At 37.3% G+C, this 15858-nt stretch overlaps 1 protein-coding gene across 4 annotated transcripts in view; it reads left to right on the forward strand.

Annotated features, from left to right (window-relative positions):
- Nucleotides 1–10119: 10119 nt before the first annotated feature.
- The window catches only part of RICTOR (RPTOR independent companion of MTOR complex 2), a 112141-nt gene continuing 106402 nt past the window's right edge, over nt 10120–15858 (forward strand). For all 4 annotated transcript variants that reach the window (XM_044779390.2, XM_070519739.1, XM_070519738.1 and 1 more), the window contains exons 1-2: nt 10120–10224; nt 10396–10443. In XM_044779390.2, the coding sequence (XP_044635325.1) occupies nt 10176–10224; nt 10396–10443 (97 nt within the window). In that variant the 5' untranslated portion in view covers nt 10120–10175. The remainder of the gene's footprint in view (nt 10225–10395; nt 10444–15858) is intronic.

Here is a 15858-nt window from a genome sequence, read left to right on the forward strand (position 1 = left end):
TCTTCACTGTAGCTTCATAGTAAACCTTGAAATTAGATGGTGTGGGTCCTCCAACCTTGTTCTTCTTAAGTATTGTGTTGGCTACTCTAGGTTTTCTGCCTTTCCATATAAACTTTAGAATCATTTTGTTAATACCTACAAAATAATTTTTGAATAAGCTTTAGTATTTTGTATCTTTCAAGGAATTAATCCTTTTCATCTAAGGTCAAATTCATTGGCATTAGTTGTTAATATTGCCTTTGAATCCTTTTAATATCTGCAGCTTTTATAGTAATGTCCCATCTTGCACTTTTGATATTTGTGATTTGTGGTTCCTCTCTTTATTTTTGATCAGTCAGGCTGAAGTTTTATCAGTTGATTATTTCAAAGAAACAGCTTTTGATTCCATTGTTTTTCTCTGTTTTCCTGTTCTGATTAATTTCTGCACATATCTGTTTTATTGATTTCCCTTTCCTTGCTTTGGGTTTAATGTACTGGTTTTCCCCCTTTTTCTAAAGATAGAAGCTTAAACCATTGATTTGAGACCTTCCTTTTTTAATATAAGCATTTAACGCTATTAATTTCTCTGCTCTCACTCCACACCAAAAATTTGGTATGTTGTATTTTAATTTATCCTTTAACCTACTTTGTCCTATGGGATATTTAGCAGTGTGCTGTTTAATTTCTAAATATTTTGGAACTTTCTCGACCTTTTGTGTTATTGATTCCTAGTTTAATTTTGTCCAAGAACATGCTTTACACGATTTTAAGTTTTCAAATTTGTTAAAATCTGTTTTATGGCCTAGACTATGGTCTATCTTGGTGAATATTTCACTTGCACTGGAAAAGAATGGATGTTCTGGTGTTGTTGAGTGGATTGCTCTATAAATGTCGAAAAGAGATAAAGCGGTTCAGGTCTTCTACATCCTCACTGATGTTCTCTTAATTTGTTCTATGGATTACTGAGAAAAGATAAAGTTTTCAACTATGGTTGTGTATTTGTCTCTTTTTCCTTGCAATTCTATTAGTTTTTGCTGCTTGTTTGCTGTAGTGAGTTTTGAAACTAGGAAGTGTATAATTCACTTCCTTTTAATGTGATAATTGATACAGGAGGCAGAAATCTTCTATGCAGCTATTTGCATAGTATATCTTCTTAATTAATCATTGTGTACCTTGAAATAATATTGTACCCCTTCATATATAACATCAGAACATTATAACATTCAAATTTTGTTATACATTTTACTTCTACAATTTAAAGCCATGATACATTGTATTGCCTTTGCTTTAAATGAGAAATTAACTTTTTAAAAAACATCTTTTTTATTTACCTTTTATATTTACACGCAGATATTAACCATTTTCTGCATTTTTTTGTCCCTTCATGTAGACCTGAATTTCCATCTGGTATTATTTCCCTTCAGTCTCTAGAACTTCCTTTAATATCTATGTGAAAACACACCTGTTCATAACAAATTCTTTAAAAGAAATTTTAATCTGAAAATGTGTTTATTTCATTTTTATTTTTGATAATTGACTTCACTAGACATATAATTCTGGATTATAGACATTTCTTTCCTTTTTTCACTTTAAAGATGTCACTTAATTGAATTCGGGCTTGCATTGTTTCTGACTAGAAGTCCTCAGTAATTAGTGTTGTTACCTGTAGCTAATTTGCCTTTTATTCTTTTCTCTGATCACTTTTAACATGTTTCTCTTTATCTTTGATATTTAGCAATTTGCCTGTTATATGCCCGGGAATGGTTTTCTTTGTGTTTGTCTTGCTTGTGATTTTTTCAGCTTTTTGGATCTTTGTTTTGATAGTTTTCATCAAATTTGGAACATCTCAGCCATTACTTCTTCAACTACTTTTTCTGCCCTAATCTCTCTCTCCACTTTTCTTGGGACTCCAATTACATATATTTCAGACGTTTTTTGATTTTTTTAATGAATCACTGAGGCTCTTTTATTTTTTTTCCTTTTTTTTTTAGTCTTTTTAAAACCTAATCTTCTTATTGATCTGTCTTTAAATTCACTGATTCTTTTCTTTTTTTAGTGTCCAGTGGATCATCATCTAGTAGATTTTATATTTTTGGTATTGTATTTTTTACTTTTGAATTTTCACTTGGTTCTTTTTTACAGTATACATTTCTCTAGTCAGAGCCTCCATCTGTTCACTCATTATGTTCAACTTTTCTTTTAAATCTTCAACCATATTTATAAATTTTGACTAATTCTAAAATACGTCTGTTTTCATTGATTATTTTTTCTCATGATGATGAATGACATTTTCCTGATTTCTCACATCTAATAAAATTTGTATTATGTGCTGAACCTTGTAAATGCTATGTGTTTGAAAGTTGGGATATTGGGTTTTTTAAAATGAGTTTTGTGGGGTTTTTTTTCCTATTCATTAGTTAATTTATTGGCAGATCATTTGATCATATTGAGACTTGATTTTAGGTTTTGTTTGGATGTGTCTATAGTAGCCTTTATTTTAGGGCTAGTGTAGGTTTTTCCCTTTTTGGGTCTCCATACAACCTTTTCCCTAAATTATAGCCTTTTGTGGGTCTTAACCGAATTCTCAGAGTGTTCACCAAAGTCTCTTTACTTGCTGGTTGGAACTTTAATGTCTTTCAGCAATTTCCAACCTCTCAAATCTCCACTCATTTCAGAGTTCTCAGGGGCTATTCTCTGCCAGGTCTCACAGAGTCTCACTCTGTACTTGTGCAGCTTAAAATTCAGCTAAACAATCAAGAGGATTCATGTACAGATTTCTGGAGCTCCTACTCTGTTCAGTTTCCTCCTCTCTGGTATTCTGCCCTTCTAATCTCAATTGCCTCAGTATCTTTGAACTTCAGTCTTTCTTTCCTCTATTTGGTGAGACGGCTGTTCTCTGTTTGGTTTCCACAGCTTTGTGTTGTATTTTAAAGTGTCCCCAGGCAAAAAGCCAAAGAGAATGTGGAGCTCACCTTGTTTGTTTCTTTTATCTCAAGGTCATAGTGCCACACTATCTATTGTCCAATGCCTAAAAACAGTTGTTCATGTATTTTGTCTATATTAATAGTTGTTTATTGTTGGAAAGTAATCCAATACCCATTCTTCATTATGGATGGAATGAAGAATTCATCATTTCAAAAAATCATTCCAAATATAGCTCCTTTATATTCTGTTTCTGATCATCAATATCTGAAGTCCATAGGATATATGGTTGATTTTTATTTCTACTTGTTCTTACTTATGATGACTTTTTCCTATGAGTTTGATGATCTTTTTTTTTTTTTTATTAATGTTATGATAGATTACAACCTTGTGAGATTTCAGTTGTACATTTTTGTTAGTCATGTTGTGGGTACACCACTTCCCCCTCCGTACCCTCCCCCCACCCCCCCTTTTCCCTGGTAACCACCGATCAGATCTCCTTCTCAATATACTAATTTCCACCTATGAGTGGAGTCATATAGAGTTCGTCTTTCTCTGACTGACTTATTTCACTTAACATAATGCCCTCGAGGTCCATCCACGTTGTTGTGAATGGGCCAATTTCATCTTTTTTCTTGGCTGAGTAGTATTCCATTGTGTATATATACCACATCTTCTTTATCCAATCATCAGTTTCTGGGCATGTAGGCTGGTTCCACGTCTTGGCTATTGTAAATAATGCTGCGATGAACATAGGGGTGCAACGGACTCTTGAGATATCTGATATCAGGTTCTTAGGATAGATACCCAGTAATGGGATGGCTGGGTCATAGGGTATTTCTATTTTTAACTTTTTGAGAAATCTTCATACTGTTTTCCATAGTGGCTGTACCAGTTTGCATTCCCACCAACAGTGTATGAGGGTTCCTCTTTCTCCACAACCTCTCCAACATTTGTCGTTCTTGGTTTTGGATGTTTTTGCCAATCTAACGGGGGTAAGGTGATATCTTAGTGTAGTTTTGATTTGCATTTCCCTGATGATTAGCGATGATGAACATCTTTTCATGTGTCTATTGGCCATATTCATATCTTCTTTTGAGAAATGGAGTTTGACGATCTTTGAACATGAGCTTTTATTTGTTTGATCTTACTTTGTGAAGAGCCTAGGAGATGCTGTACCACAGACTTTTCTCCAGAAAGGATTTGTAATTACTACTGCTGGAAGCCAGGGGGTGCTACCAACCTGGGTCCACTTTGGTCCACTTCTAGGATTCTGAGCTTAATGCAGAAGTCTAGTGTTCTGCTTTTCTACCTTCTGGTGGTGGCTCAGTCTTCCAATCTCAGGTGTGCAATTGGCACTTGCCCTCTAGACAGCTCTGCTTTTCCAGTTTTCCACTTGCTCCTTGTTCCTCTAATTTTAGTATGCTGTTTTGTGTTTATGTTTTTTCGTGAAGGAGTTTGGAGTTTTTTAGCCATATAAAAGAAAAGAAAGAAAAATTAAGCTATTGATATTTATTATATAGATCGAAAATGGAGCTCTCATTTGGTCAGTAGGTTAAACTGGCATCAATCATATAAGGTATCATAAGGGAAGACTGGGAGTTCTGGATCTCAGAGTTCACAACATTCCCCCAGGAATCCTTTCCACTTGGGCATATGGCCATGTATTATGTGCAGGTAAGTGGTTTTAAGGAATATATTTTAAACTATCCTTCACAAAATGGACACATGGCTTCAAAAGAATCTTGCAAAGAAATTGCATGTATGTAACATAAATAATGAAAGCACAAGCACATGGTTTTAAAATATAGAGGATCAGATACTTCTACTCCTGATATTAGCACTTTCATCAACATCATTACAAGGAAAAAGCAATGATAAAGTAATCAGATGTCACAATGTCAGCCAAAATTTTTAAAAATTGAAATTAAGATTATGTGAAATATTAATTTATGTACATTATCCTTTACTATTCCTTAACTTTTAAGTGTATATTGTTCCTTGAGATATTAGCTAATGACAGTATAAAACTATCTGATTAGCAAGATATTTAAAAATAAGCATTCAGAATATGAAGATAATTTTCTATATGTTTTAGTGATGTTAGAAGTTGCGCAGTATTGGATCCATTACCTTGCAAAAAGAGAGACTTCTTTGTAACAACAGACAAAAAGGTACATATCAGTGGGGAATGTACTGGCATTTCCTGCCACAGAAAAAAATGGCTGAAAAAAATTCACAAAGAAAACAATTTGTAGACAAAATTAAAATGCAGTCCCATTGGTCAACCAAGACACAAAAAGGAAAAAAGCCCTGAAGATTTGAAGACATAGGTATTTGAACAATAGGCATTAGGAAAGCTTTGCTGTGCAGTTGGATGGAAGCATAAATGCATCTACACTTGTCTCAGCTTGTGGTGTTTGCTAAATTATGCTCACAATAAAATACACAAATAATTATTCTTTTTCTGTGTCACCAAATTAAGATGTACCAAAGAAATGAATCCTCATCGATATACAACTTCCTTAATAAAAGCAATGTTTTATGAAAAATCGATGAAGCAGTTGCTGTAAATAAAATTTTAAAACAGATTCACATAAGAATAGAGATAGTATTACATGTGATAATTTCATATAATAAAGACCTTTAAAATACAGTTTAATTTTCACACATTTTGAAATGAGAAGGGGAGTGACTATGAAAATCTTTTGTACCATGCTGATGTTTGATATTTATTTAGTGGCAAACTGTTTTTCATAATGACTAGTGGCTTCTAGTAGCATGTTATCTATCAGATATTTAAAAAAATATTAAATCTAATCTTTCCCTTCAAGGTGAATATAATAATGATAACTAAGAAAGTTACTACTTTTCAAAAGAAATTTGTGCTTAGGATGAGGGCATTTAGAAAACAGATACTTGGAAATATTTCCACAGTTTTGTGCTTTTTTTCCTGGAAACAATTAAAAATATAAATGTGTCACTTACATACATTTTTATATCTACATGCTTAAAAATCATGAAACAGAGTTTTCTAACCTGCTTAAAATCTTGCAGATGAAGAGGTTTGAAACCATCTGTTAAAAATTTCTAAATGTTATGCCTTCCAGTTTGCTATGAAAATGGATTGACATTAGGGAAGATGGATATTTATTAGCCAAATTACATAAAAAACCTTTGTATAACTGATGGATGGAATTTAAAAACGAGTGTTGTTGATTGATTTAGAAACTGCAGCCAATAGAGTAGTTCTTACTCAATAGAGTAGTTATTTTTAACTTTGTATTTTGGGAGGTTTCAGTTACCAAAATGCAACATTCAAATAAATTTGTCTTAGAAGTGAACTTTTGAATTGCCGTATCACAAAGTATTTAATAAGAAATTTTAAAAATAATGAAGTGTATTCAGCCCCATTGCTTTTATTTGTAGCATTAGTAAAGCACATTAAAAGTTACTTTCAATTACTTTTAACCATTTTTATTTCATCTTTATGTTTTATTTAATAAAAAAGAAAATGCACTTGTATTGGAGTATACACACGAATGTTCTTTTTTTAATGATGAGATACACAAAAATAATTTTGATAGCTCTACTGCATAACAAATTATCATAATCCGATGTTTATCATTGTGCTTTAGGATAGCCAACAAAATTTGTCTAAAATGTTTTTTTTTTAAATTTTCACAAGTAAAAATTTGTTTTAGAACAGTTAGAATGAGAAAAAGAAAGATAAAAATCACTCAAAATTCCACCAACCAGAGATAAATCACTGCTGGAATTTCAGTGCATCCCCTTCTAGATTTTCTTTTATGAGTATATGGATCTTCTTTTTGTACAAACATAGGCTTATACTTCATTTTAAAACTGTTTTGATAGAGGGCCTTTATACCTTGTAGAATTTTTAAAAATAAAATTTACATGAGATTTGGGGATAGAGATTAAAATTTAAAGGAACAATACTAAGAGACTCCTTCCTGCTGTGACCAAGGCTGAATCCTCATAAACAGCTCTGTATAGTATTTGTTTCATTTCATTCATTGCCTGTCATTTTAATGGCCTTTATCTGGATGTTAAACGTGTGGTTTAACTATGAAGAGAAATTGCCAAAAAATAGACTGACCAAATCTTGTGGTTTTCGACTTGCTTTGTCTTCACACGGCCTATGTAACCAGGCAGATAGATAAAGGGAACTAAGATTTTTGGCAAGACTTTGTTTCTGTTCAACATTACTACTGTATCTGAAACTGATAATATTTTGTTTATAAACTAGAATTACTAACTGTGTGCAATAGGATAGAAAATAGAACTCAGACAGTGACTATTCATGGAGTCATTGTATCTTTGGAATGGAGCAGTCATCTCTTAGACGTGTGGTCCTGGACCCAATCTCATATAACATTTTTTATCAATGACTAAAACTATGAGAAAAAACATTCATTCACACAGCAAATGAAACCTATTTGGGAAATGAAAACTAAAAAGAGGAAGTCACATTCTCAATGACCAGATTAGAATCAAAATGACCTGGGAAAATTGAAGAAGTAGTAAGAAGTAAACAAAATGAGTAAGACATAGAGGCGTGCTAAAATAAATAAGGAAGAAAAACAAGTTTCGAAAAGAGGAATGGCTAGCTATTGGCATATATAGAAGATAACTTAGAAGTTTAACAAATAAGCTGACTAGGGTCACTCATGTAGTGTTTACAAAGCAAACACAGTGTTATGAAATGTATTCCTTACTAAAATTTACCTAAACTCCTGCTTCCTAGTTAAGTGTCATTTGCAAACACTAAGAACTTGTTCTTTTTCCCAAGAATGTTTTTCACCTTAAGAACAAATGTGGAGAACACAGCCACTCAAATGACTGACATAGTAACAGAGGAAAAACTAGTTTCATTGTAGAATTGGAGAAAGATGTCTTTTTTCTCCCGGAAGAGATAGAGTTAAGTGAATAATGATCTTTAAATAGGAACTTATAGTTATAAAGATGAAAGGCTGTTAGCTTCAGGCTCTCATGTACCCCCAAGTAAATTAAAAGTGGATCAGTTGTACTCACTTCCATGAAAGACTGAAAGAGAAAATGAAGTTAAATTTTACTAGGAAGGAGTTCATTTAGAACAGATAAGGATAAAAAAATAGTATAGAAAGGGTTGGTTGAAAATTTGAACAATTCAAAGAATCTGGTAGAATTTCCACTGATGGATTTTTACTTTTCTAAAGTGGGGGAATGTGATACATAGAGGGATGGAATCCAAAATTTTTACCATCCTAGCCAGACTTCGTTTTGTGATTTTTGTTTTAGGCTGTAACTAGAATAAATAATTTGCACCAAGACTTAAAAGCCACAAAAAAGGGAGCAAGTTTGTTGTTATTAAAATTACTACTAGTAATGTCAGGAGACATTTTTTAAAAAGTGTTAATTATGTTGCATCCGGAATCTAAGTGCAGTATCACCAGCAGACAGCTGATTGCAGACCTAATAGAAAAGGATCCGGAATATACAGACAGGGTAGAACTCTAAGGAAGCAGTGTTCCTCTTTTATTTTCATAATGATGCTACTCCATGCTGCTTTTATTTTTCTTTTTAAACTTTTACTTATTTTACAACCGATATATATATATTAATTCCAGGACATTTAAAGTACAGACAAACAAACAAGAACAAAAACCGTATGTGTAATTCCACCACTGAACGGAAGAAAATTAGTTAACATTTTGATGTAAGTTTTCTCAGACTTTTTTCTACGTACACAGATATGTAAAATATTTTACAAAGTATCCTTCTAATTTGATACATATTTTGAAAGTTTATAAAAAAGAGTTGATTTAATGTCATGAGCATTATTTCCTGTAAATATACTAGACCTGCAACGTCATTTTTAATGGCTGCAATAATTTGTATAATCCCTACTTTTGGTCATTTAAGTGTTTCCAGTAGTTCACTATTATTAACGACTGCAATTAGTATCTCCCATATTGTTTTAAAATTTTTTTTACATCAAAAAGAACATTGGAACAAAGAAGGAATCCAAGACATTTACTCATCCGATTATTTATTGAACACTTGTTTGTGCTGGACACTGAGTTAACTGGGAGCTGGGAAAACAGAGGTGGTTAAGGCAAGTCTCCACTGTCAATGAACTTCCAGTCTCATAGAATAGAAAGAGAGAGTTGGGGAATAAAAAGCGACAAACCGCTCACCCTCTCTTTACAGTTCATCTAGTAAGACAAAGTTGCTGGCTCAGGAGCCAGGTACATATATATTAAATAGCTAAAGCAGTTTTTAGAATTAAAATCTCTACAGTTAATAATTGTTAGGCTTATGTATGAAAAATACTAATCCACAACTTCTACATTAGCTACTGTTCTAGGAGCTACACAGATAGAAAACCCGGACACAGCCTTCAGCAAACCTCTCGGTTCCAGGCAGAGAGGAAACCCTCTCCCTGGGCCTCCCGGCGCCCGCGCGTGCGCGGGAACAATCCCACCCACTGCCCGGGACGACCACCCTGCACTGCCTATTCTCCATCCCTTGTCCCCTCCTGCGCCAGGCGGTCAAAAACAAAACTTCTACCCAAGCACTGCCACTCAGAGAAGCCCTCCTGGCTGAGTGTGGCTTTGAAGATCAAGTGCAAAGCTGCTTAGCACGGCGGTCAGAGCGAGGGTGGAAAACTTTGTTCCGTGTTAACTTGGTTGGAGCAAAGCGACTTTAGAAGGGATTTGAGTTACATTAAAACTGTGCGGGGAGTTTTTATGTTTCTTTTTTAATAAAAATCGTTTTAATTGATGAATAAGGAAGGGGGACTGTCTATCTCAGGGACTGAAAGCAAGGAGAAGAGTCATGCAGGATGGTTTCAGCAGGTGGCCCGCCGGCCGCATCCCGGTCTCCTCCTTGTTTGTCTCGGTTTTGACTACGGTTTCCGCGGCGGCTGGAGGGGAAGCATCCTTCACGCTGCAAACTCGCATCAATGGGATTCCCCTCGTGGGAAATGCCCCCCTCCCGGCGGACGTGCTCGCAGAGGGCCGGGTGCATCGCCGCGCCCTGCGGGGCCCGGACTAGCGAGCGCCCACGCGGCGAGCTCCACCGAGACCCCGGGGCTGCAGAGCGGTCCCTCCAGCCACGAGCGGAGACTGCACCGCCCGCCGCCCTCCGCCCGCTGCCGCCGCGGAGGGGCGGGGGCGATGCCGCGGGGGGCGGGCGCGGCGCGCGGGGAGGGGAAGGGGTTCTCGCGCGATTGGGCGAGGTTTCCGGTGTTGTGACTGAAACCCGTCAATATGGCGGCGATCGGCCGCGGCCGCTCGCTGAAGAACCTCCGAATACGAGGTAAGCCCGCTGCAGCCCTCACCCCCCACCGCCCGGCGCCAGCCACCCCTGGCACTTGCCTCCCCCTGGCCCTGGGCTGGGGGAGCGAGCCGGGGCGCTGGCTGGAGCTAGGGCTGCCGCCGCTGGCCTGCGAGCGGATCCTAATTGGGGCTGTGTGTCTGTTTCGCGCAGGGCGGAATGACAGCGGCGAGGAGAACGTCCCGCTGGACCTGACCCGAGGTAACGCGGGGCGCCGCGGGCGCCGGCGAGGGCGCAGCCGGGGAGGAGCCGGGGCTGGGGGCCGTGGGCAGGGGCGGGCCCGCTCGGGACCGGCGGGGGTGCGGGAGGCAGAGCCCGAGCCCCGCCTGCCGGCCCGCGGGAGCCAAGCCCGGGGCCGCCTCCTCGGACCCATCCCCCTTCCCGGTGCGCGTTTCCCTCGCCGCGAGCCCTTCTCCGGGCCTCTGGGGGCTGCGGGTGCCGGGAAGCAGCGAGCGGGACTCGGCGGCCCCGGCGACCCTCTGGCTCCCCCGGATCCCCGAGGGTGCGTTTTTCTCCTATCCCGGAGCCCGTGCCGCCGAAGCCTGGGGGCGACCGGAGGGAGTTGAGGCTGCTACTTGGGTCGCCGGAGGCTGTGTGAGGGCAGAGCGACCACATCCTGCCCTCCCCGTCCCCCAGAGCAGAAGCTGGACCTGCTGGGCTCCTGCTGCCTGCTCCTCTCTTTGCCCACCGCCCTGGGGGACCCGCAGCCTTGATCACTCGGTAGTGAAACCTTACTGCTGAGTGTCTGGTGTCCGCCGTGTTTCCCTCCTGTTTCCCTTTCCCTGGCCGCTGGGACTGTAGTTGGCAAAGACCGCCCCCTCACCCGCGCTGCAGGTTCATTGTTTACCTTCTGCAGTGGCGATGGGTTTGTTTACACCTTCGGAACTGGGTAAATCCCGGTTATATTTTTAAGGACCTAATCCGGCTACCGGCCAGTATATCTTCCATCAGTCACTGGAGTTCGCGCGACAAGATCTCGCTGAAGATTTAGTAGTTATGTACAAGGTTTTGTTTTTCTCTTCCACGGTAAACAGGATTTGGTCTACTGATTCCGAAGAAGTCGCTTTTCACACCGGCTGTAGCTTAAGAGTGTAACCCACTTCAGCCGTACAGAATCAGTTTCCTTTTTGAGATGTGAAAAACACTTTAGGAAGTTAAAAGAAAGTCGTCGTAAACATTCTATGTAAAATGAAAAAACATGTTAACTTATGTTGTACTTGCCATTATCTGCAGCATTAGACGCAGACGCATTGTTGAGGCTTATCTCTGTATTTAGAGCATAATGCATTCTCTGTTTTATTTTGTATGTCATCATGTAAGATTACTGTTTTATAAACTAAAAGGCTAGTTTTCATTTAGCTACAAGAGTACATTTTTGTAGCAATATTTTCTGAAAGTTCAGGGACTTAGTTTTGGGTGAATTAGATCCTTTTACAGGCAGAAGAGTTTCTGAAACATAATAGGGCTTAAGTCATAGGACTGGCAACTAGTTAGATCAGTAATACACTCAATTGGAACATTTTTTTCAGCAGATAAGAATATTAGTGTAGAAAGATATAAAGCTTTTGACTTGTGTAAGTTTGGAAACTTGACTATATATAAGACAGATATGAAAAATCTATATAAAATATATGTGGGAAAAGATTTTCTAGTAAATTTTCTAACAAAGTAAGCAAAATTCCCACAGGGCTCAAAATTAGCATTTGAGTTCTGTAATGATGTAGTTTGTTAGTGATTTAATTTATATGTGAGCATGTATGTTTTAGAAGTGAAAAGAGCATTTATTAGATCTTGAGTCTGATTTATGCGTTAAAAACCTTTTCGGATGTGCTGCTAGAAGTAAGTTATAGTTGTGCTTTAAATCGAATTTGCTGAGCTCCTATATATGGTGGTTTCTCTGGTTGGCATGAAAATTTTGGGTCGTAAAAAAGCATATGTACAAATTTGATTTGATACTTTTGGTTTACTCCAATTTTACTCAAGTATACAGATAGTAAACATACTATTTAAAATGCTTTATTTCCTGAGCATTTAGTAAACACCCATGTCCATAGGTAGTTCTAGGATAAAACAAAAAGTGCAGAAAATGCTGTTTCTGCTGGACCTGACAAAATGTACTTCAGTTTGGAATAAAATATACATAGCCAGTTGAAACTGATTGCAAAAGCAATACACAACTAATAATGAGAGGTTATATGAGACCTGTATTCCTAAATCCTAAGGAAGTTTAGAATGAAAAAAGGACCTTGAGTTAGATTCATTATATAGTGACGGTATTGTTTGAGAAATTGCTATTCTGACAAACATTTCATTGTTAAAACAAGGCTTGTGGCTCTAACATGAAGAAAGTTCCTGAGGAATTAAACTTTAGTAATAATTTGAGAACTGTGGGGCAGTCTGCGTTGCAGCTGAAGGCAGCTGTTTGTGGATTGGATTACAGTATGTTTTAGCTAAAGTTTGAGTAACCAAAAATATGTATTTTTTAATGGTAATCCAGTGTTTGCTCTCATTCTAATTGTTTTTATGTAACCGTTGAGAAATCGTTGTGTAGCCATGGAACAAAGTTCATTATAAAATAGAGGTCATAGTCATTGTAATTCCTAAAGGAGCCATCGGTGTATAGTGAAAAGAGGGCAGACTGTAAAGTCAAATAGTTCTGGTTTGTAATCTCAGCTGTGATACTTAATAGTTAGGTAATTTGGGGCAAGTTATTTGACCTTGCTCTACTCTTGGTTTCTTCATCTCAAAAAAGAAGAGATAACTTCAGAGGGTTGTTAAGAATATAAGAAGTAAATGGCCTGGTGCTTAATTAAAGTACTCAGCACAGGACTTGATACTTTGTGAGTGATGTTAACTAGATGTTAGTTGCCTTCCTGTGCTATGAAATCAAAATTATTTATATCACATTTCAAACGTGATAAAATAAGTATTTGAATAAAATATTTCAGATGATTGTTTTGAGTATTATAAGCCTGTTAATAAGGAATTATGGTATTGAAGATTTCATTTTTTGAGACATGCTGTTAATTAGATGGTAGTCTGTCTGAAGTAGAGTTCTTAAATATGACAACTGTGAAAAGTAATCTCTGAGATTACCAGTAAATTAGATCTGAGCAAAGAGCAGTCTATTATATGTACTTTAGATAAAATGTGATATTTTACTTTGTAGAACCTTAGAATTTTTCTCCCAGACTCTAGAAAATTTCTTAGTAATAATGACTTGGCTAGCCTTGCAAGCTTCTTGAGGCCCAGGAGAGTTTTAAGATTCTTTGGTTTTGGTATTGGTGTTAGTACTGTGGTTCATACATAGTGTGCTTTAATTAAAAACTATTGATGGACTAATTTTGATCTGCTTTAGGAACTTCATTGTAGTAGATTTTACACTTAACTCATTGGTAATTGTTGCTTTCAGTTTTGTTCAGACAACTACTCTACTTAATTTGTGAGAGTCCCTGATATTTGCTATTGATATCATTAAATGGTCTCTCTGTTTTGCCCAAATGCTTCCCTTAGCCAGTTCCACTGCAAGGATAGTCTATTTTTTATCAGTCCAATAGTACATCTCTTCCTGGTACTGAATAACCTGAAAAGATACCATATTCTTCCTGTGTGAGCCCTTCCTAGTATAATTTAATTATTTTGTTCAAAGTGAATTCCAAGGACATGGATGTACCTGTATTCAAATAAACTTTTTAGAATATAATTTATTTAAAAGTATTGAGTTTTATGTATATTTTGATTATCCAACCCTTTTACTTTTCTATTAGTAAGAATTAAAAAATTGACTGTTTCAGTTGCTGAAGGATGCAAATTTGAACACTAACTTTATGTTTTCTGATTTCTTCTAGTTAGGAGATTACTCATGTTTAATCGCTCACTTCAGTTAGACAAAACAAACATTGACTGAATGCCTGTTATATAATAAATGCTGAATTATGTGCTGGAGGAATAAAGATGAGGAAGATGTTACTCCCCTTTTAGGATTTTATTGGAACAGACATAAAGAAGTGATTGCAGTATGGAACAATGAATTAAGTAATCAAACTGTACAAGGGACAGAAATAGCCTAGAGGAGAGAATGATTAACTATCTGGTGGATAGAGGATGAGAGAAAGCTTCACAGAGGGGTTGACTTCTCATAAGAATAGTGGCGGACATAGTGGAAGGAAACATCAGCTCTCGAGATGTTTCCCACACCTCGGGAAAGGTAAAGTCAATCGGAAGAGGATCAACTCAGGAGGCCAGTGATAGAATCTAAGAGATGATGGGGGACTAGACGAGGGTGTTGGAGACAGAAATGAAGTTGAATATATATTGGAATAGAGGAATTAACTAATTTGTTTTCTTGAGATTCCTGACTAACTTTGGAATCCTCCTACTCTGTGCAGAGAACTTTTATTTCTTTATTAAGAAGGTAGAAGCTGTCTTACCTGAATTTTCTTGTCCTCTCCCCCGTATATTTCATCCATGTTTACCTTGTGTTTCCCTGAGTCAGAGAACTATCTCTGTTCCTTTCCCAGGCTAATATGGAAAGGAATTTTATGCTCTTAGTACTACTTCCTCTAAGGTTCTTTATAGAACTAAGATCTCTTGCTTCTTCATTTCTTCCTTCCTACTCGCTCAGTTTCTTATGTTCAGCAAACATTTGTTGTATCCTTCATATGGATCAGATACTATACTAGACATGGGATGATGGTGGGAGATGTGGAAAGATAAAGACAAAGATTACAAAATAGTTATTTTTTCGTAGGCTTCACAGACAGGATGGTTTATCTTCACTCCACAACTTTCTTCCTTAACTGCTATAGTCTTGTAAGCACAGCTCTTCCCTGAAAATAGTTTCTTAAAGGATGCTAGTAACCTCATGCAAAATTCACTGGCATTTTTAAGTTCCTCATTCTATTAGTAGTAGTACTGTGGTATTAAAAGTTTTGTTCCGGGCACTGAAATATATTATCTCACTTAATCTTCAACAACTCTGAGGTGCTCTTGTTATCCGTGTTTTACAGTTGAGGATATATGCTTTGAGATTCTAAAGGACGAAACTCAGAAAGGTAAGTAATTCAGCCAGGGTCACAGGGCTAGTGGGTGACTAACTGCAGATCACGCACTTGTAGCCACTACAGTATTGCTATTCTTGCAACTCTTTCCTCATTTGACTTTTGTGAAATATTTTCCTGGTTCTTTTCCTACCTCTTATGCTGCTCCTTCTCTGTTTACTGGCTGGTCTTCCAGGTCCTTAACAAGTGAGCCCCAAGGTTCTGTCCTTGATCTTCTTTCCCTCTTCTACTGGTGCTACCTCCCTGAGCAGCCTTTTCACTCATGGCCTTAAAAATCCATGAATTGAGATGGTTACAATAATCACATTTTTATTCAGACTTTTTCTTCTAAACTTGCAAAACGTATTAGTATATGAGTCTGGTAATTTCTCAAAGTCATGATGTATAAGACTTTGTACCCCAAAGCGTACCCACTTTTCTCTTTCTAGGTACTGCTGCCATCCTCTATTATTCAATCTAGAGAGCTACTTCTCTTTGTTCAATTGCCATGTTCCTTCAGTTTGACTCTGAAATATCTACTGAATCCAATCTCTTTCTATTTCCATTGTCATTGGTC

The sequence above is a fragment of the Equus asinus genome, chromosome 10 (genome assembly GCF_041296235.1).
Source record: "Equus asinus isolate D_3611 breed Donkey chromosome 10, EquAss-T2T_v2, whole genome shotgun sequence".
NCBI classification, from domain to species: Eukaryota; Metazoa; Chordata; class Mammalia; order Perissodactyla; family Equidae; genus Equus; species Equus asinus.